This window comes from Protomyctophum parallelum, assembly GCF_964188405.1.
Source record: "Protomyctophum parallelum genome assembly, chromosome: 15".
NCBI lineage: Eukaryota > Metazoa > Chordata > Actinopteri > Myctophiformes > Myctophidae > Protomyctophum > Protomyctophum parallelum.
Window position 1 is genome coordinate 19,243,620 of NC_139710.1, and position 5,036 is coordinate 19,248,655.

A 5,036-nucleotide genomic window follows, 5' to 3' on the forward strand; every position below is an offset into this window, starting at 1 on the left:
GCCCCAGTCACACTTCACAGTGGCAGTCTTGCACAGTGCAGGCTGCTAGGCTAGCCACTAGCTATTACTGCGCGCTGCTACTCAGTGTGGAGAAAGCCACATTGACAGCCGCTCCCGCATGGGAGTATTATATATTCTAAAACAAAAAAGACCCAACAGCCGAGTGCAAAAATGGATTCGCCACCGTGGCAACAACAGCAGCAAAGTTTCAGCCTTAGCTCCATGCAAGCTAATCTTTAGCATTGATTAGCGTCAACATCTTAGACGAGAGACGGAACAGCGCAACAAGCTGACAGCTGAGCATGACGACATGCTCATGTTCTTAAAATGATATATCCCCACAGTCCCCAACAGTTGGTTGACAAATATGACCGCTGTTTGTCAATACTTATGTGACAGACCATGCTATGATGCTAATAACTGCTTAAGTGCTAACCAATGCTTAAATAAACAGACACTATTTCCATTGTCACGGACAGACAGTGTGCTGTGTAGCTGTAGGACAGTATGCACGGTTTGGGGATCAGGGGTCCCCACTCCCAGCCAAATGATAGGTTCCATTTGTACACTCTAAATTGACATTGATTTTACAATATAAACAAATACAAAATAATAATTTGGGGTCACAGAGATACAAATTGCTGGGTCCTTAAACTTTTGTGCATAATGTGCATAATACTAATAAATAGTATGGATAAAAAAAGGCATAGAATACAATAAAATAAATTTGTCACTAGAACACTTCCACATTTGAAGTATAGGCTCAAGTTGTTAAAAATAAATGGGTCAGTTATTCTCAACCTATACTCATGTGGAACTTGTTTGTTGACTATTATTCTGGGGAGGTGTTGTTCTCTGTTTTGAGTAATAATATTATCACTTGATCAATCCTGATTCAACATTCCAGACTATAAAATCTGTAATAAAAGGTAAAGATAAAAAAATGTCTGACAGATTTGGGAAAGCATAGAGCGACTTAAATATGTGCTGGATCGGATTGGATCGATATCGGATCGGTATCAGTTATCGGATCGGTTTTGATGATTTTAGATCGGTATCGGATCGGGAGTGGAAAAAGTGGATCGAGGCATTATGTAACATTCCTCTTCTACCCTGGATTTGAACACCTTTTCAGTGCAAGTAATGACATTTTACCATTGTAATAATAATAGCCTGCTTGCTCAGGGGAAACATTTAATTTGTGTCAGATCCTGTGTCTCGGTGAGACATGACCTTTGACATGATCTAAATGGCTCAATAGATGCTCATGATTTATGTAAATCTTTACATATCATTAATTAGTATTATGTCTTGGTGGGACTTGTTTGGGACTCGAAACAAAAGGTAAGGACTTGGTTGGGACTTGAAACAAAATGCTTAGGACTTGATGGGACTCGAAACAAAAGGTAAGGACTTGGTTGGGACTTGAAACAAAATGCTTAGGACTTGGTTGGGACTCGAAACTAAAAGTTCAGGACTTGGACTTGCTTGGGACTTGAATGCCAAAGACTTGAGACTTGACTTGACTTGAGAGCAAAGACTTGAGACTCGACTTGGACTTGCAACATAGGGACTTCCTCCCACCTCTGCCAAATAATAGCCTATCAATTGGTAGGCTATTATAAAATCCCTCAGAGTTGAACGTTGAACACAAAAACATGAGAATTAAATAACCACGTGCGGGGTAGGAAAGCTACGTCAATCTCCATATTTGGAGTACCGGGATATTTACTATACGACCAAATATGACTGTTCCGCTGTGACGTTGATCCTTCTGCCTGCTTCAGTGGAAAGAACTGGGTGTTACCCACCCAGCCACCCTTGCTTACCAGAGCCTTGCGGCCCAAGCCCAACCCACGAATCCCCGCCCCTAAGCCAGCTGTTATCAATGAGAGAAGTGAAACGGTAAATTTAGAACAACTCTGTCTGAGCAGCAAGGACTCAAAAATACAGTGCTATTGAAATTAGAGTTTGTAACGAAGCCCCAACAGCCTATTCTTTTTTTTACATCCACATTTATAGCTGCCCAAACAGTTTAATTTTATTTCTTAGTTTTTGGAATTAAATTATCCAAACGTTTTAAACTATGAGTTTAAACGGTGAACCGCTGGAAATCGCAGGGAATGAACTGATTCATATCCTTAGGACTCCTCAAGACCAGTACAGCTCCTCAGGTGGATGTGTGGTGCTTGACTGCAGGCCCTTTCTATCATTCTGCTGGGGACACATACGCGAATCAAGAAATGTCAACTGGAACTCAATTCTCCGTCGCAGGTCAAAGAGCTCAGCGGTGTGTTTGGAATTGCTAGTCCCTGACAAGGCCCTCCTAGGAGGGCTGCGCCGCGGGGACTTCTCGCCTGTCGTGGTGGTGGATGAAAAAAGTCGCTGCGTGAGCGAACTGAAGGGTGAAAGCCTGGCCAATTTGCTCCTCACCTCGCTTCAAAACGAAGTCAATAGAAACTCTGTACAGATCTGTTTTTTACAAGGTAAATGAATGTTTTGTTTTTGTTGCCTAGAATACGCGGCTTTATACAAATAGGCTATAGGCCTATTTAAATTAACGACTATATATCTATCTATCCATGATCCATCCATCCTCAACCGCTTATCCTTAGTCTGGTTGCAGGACATAAAGGTAGACACCTCTTCCGGCCCTGGGGCGTTTGTATAGCAAAGGGAAGGCAACGGGAGGCAATGGCAATGCGTGATTGGATTGCATCGGCAATCTTTCCCGAGATTGACTTCCTCCTCCCGTCGGAGACAGGTCTCTCCAACGAAAGTGCAGCGACCAGTGAGGCATCTATATTTTTGAGGGGCGCAGGTTTAATGTTTGTTTTGTCACCAAGTGATTGTTTTACATCATCATTACATCACTGTAAGATGATAAGAGTGCCCCTCACTTCACACAGGTGTGATTTTTTTTAAATATCTATGGCATCAGCGCCACCAGAGAGCTCTAGACTTCCCTCTCCGGAGAAAAGTAACTTAACTTCCTCCTGGTGGATCCAGAGGCATTCCAAGGCCAGTGTGGCAATGTAATCCCTTCATCTGATCTTTTATTTGGTCTGCCTGGGGGTCTCCTCCCAGTGGGACGTGCATTGAGGACTTCCTAGGGAGGCGCTCGAGAGGCATCCTAACCAGATGCCCGCAGCCTGAAGCACCTTCCAGGCGAAGAAGCTGACTCTCTCGCGTGACTGAACTTCTCACTCTATCGCTAAGGGAGATGCCAGCCACCTGTCGGGGGGGAAAACTAATTTCTGCCGTTTGTATTCGCGACCTTATTCTTTCGGTCATAACCCACACATGACCATAGGTCATGGAACGAACATTGCTCTGTATTTTGTGCAGCTTTAAACCTGATCAGCTGCTCATATACAAAACCATGAACCGTTCCATTAATCACACTGTAGAATGGAGGTTTACCATTTCATAATATGTTATAATTTATTTCCAGGTGGTTTTGAAGGATTCTCAGAGGCCTATCCAGACATGTGTTACACTTCAACCGGTAGTACCCTTCCTACTATGGAGCCGGAGCCGATGGCAACAGGAAGGAGCACTCCGTTATATGATCAGGTCAGCAAAAAACAATCAAAATGTTGGTAAAGAGATAATTCTATTACATAATCCTATTGTAACAGAAATGTTCATCCGACTTAAGACACAAGGCCACAACATTCAGCCAGAAAGACTAACGACTCTACTAATGACCAAATATGAAACTTCAGCCCAAAGTTCTTGTCTTGATCTTATAAGATCCTTTGCCACATTATGGTCAATTGTATTGATTGTTTGATACACAGGAGGGTCCAGTGGAGCTGCTTCCCTTCCTGTTTCTGGGCAGTGCCATCCATTCGTCTCGCAGGGAGACCCTGACAGCAGCAGGCATCACGGCCGTGCTCAATGTGTCCTCGTCCTGTCCCAACCTGTATGAAGGGGAGCTGATGTACCTGAGACTGACTGTGGAGGATAGCTTGGCTGCTGATATCGGAGCCTGCTTTTCAGAGGCTATTGCCTTTATTGGTGAGTATTCCCCTTCAGTCTGCAGTACATCTCTCTATAGTATGGCACTATGCTGTCTAATCATATAATGGGTAGCACACTTGTAGTGACTATGACACTGTGCGACTGTGTTGTCATTAGTGTCATCTTCTCTATCTCTATCTCTATCTCTCTGTCTAGAATCTGTGAAAGAACGTGGAGGCCGGGTGTTGGTGCACTGCCAGGCGGGTATCTCACGCTCAGCCACCATCTGCCTGGCCTATCTCATGCACGCTCAGCGCGTCAGACTGGACGAGGCTTTTGACTTTGTGAAGCGGCGCCGCCAGGTCATCTCTCCCAACCTTGCATTCATGGGACAGTTGCTCCAGTTTGAGACGGATGTTCTCTGTCACGCATGAGGAAGATTCAGGCGAGGGGGGGACTAGAGACACAGGGAATAAAACACTCAAGACTGTACAACCCTCCCCCCCTCCTTTTATGTTGCGTAAACAAAGATATAATGGTTGATCAGAGAGACCTATACCAATAACGTCTTGCACTTTCGATTCAGAGCAAAGCTGCTCGTGGCTGCTATTACCACACGGTATGCAGTTCTGGATTCTCACATGCTGAACAAACTGAGAAACAGTCATTGCAACTGACCTTGTGATGGGATAACATATCCCACATGAACTGACTGCTGTATGACCAGCTGAGCTGTGTCAAGGTCGCTTCTATTTGATTGTGAAGCAGAATGATGAGAGTATGTACTGTATGTGGTTATTTCCTGAATTACTTGTGTGCCTGAGTGGATGTGAGCAAGTGTCTCATCTGTTTGTTGATTTGGTGCCTGATAGGGTTTTCTATTTCAAATGCTCGAAAGGTAAAGAGATAATGATTACTGTGAAATGATCTGTCTTGTTATGACAACCACTTGTTTTATTCGTTAAAATGCAAAGATGCACTTATTTGTGATGTCATGTTATTCTAATGCACCACAATAGACTGGAAAAGGTTAACCAAGGTCAACTTCTACATTTTTTTTAAATGTTTAT

The 5,036-nt window shown here is 43.7% G+C and overlaps 1 protein-coding gene across 1 annotated transcript; it reads left to right on the forward strand.

Moving 5' to 3' along the window:
* The first annotated feature begins 1,976 nt into the window (after positions 1-1,976).
* On the forward strand, positions 1,977-4,784 carry dusp2 (dual specificity phosphatase 2). Its single transcript, XM_083784350.1, has 4 exons — positions 1,977-2,486; positions 3,455-3,576; positions 3,804-4,023; positions 4,183-4,784. Exons 1-4 carry the CDS (start codon positions 2,087-2,089, stop codon positions 4,398-4,400), a joined length of 960 nt encoding a protein of 319 aa, XP_083640476.1. The 5' UTR covers positions 1,977-2,086; the 3' UTR covers positions 4,401-4,784.
* The last annotated feature ends 252 nt before the right edge of the window (positions 4,785-5,036 follow it).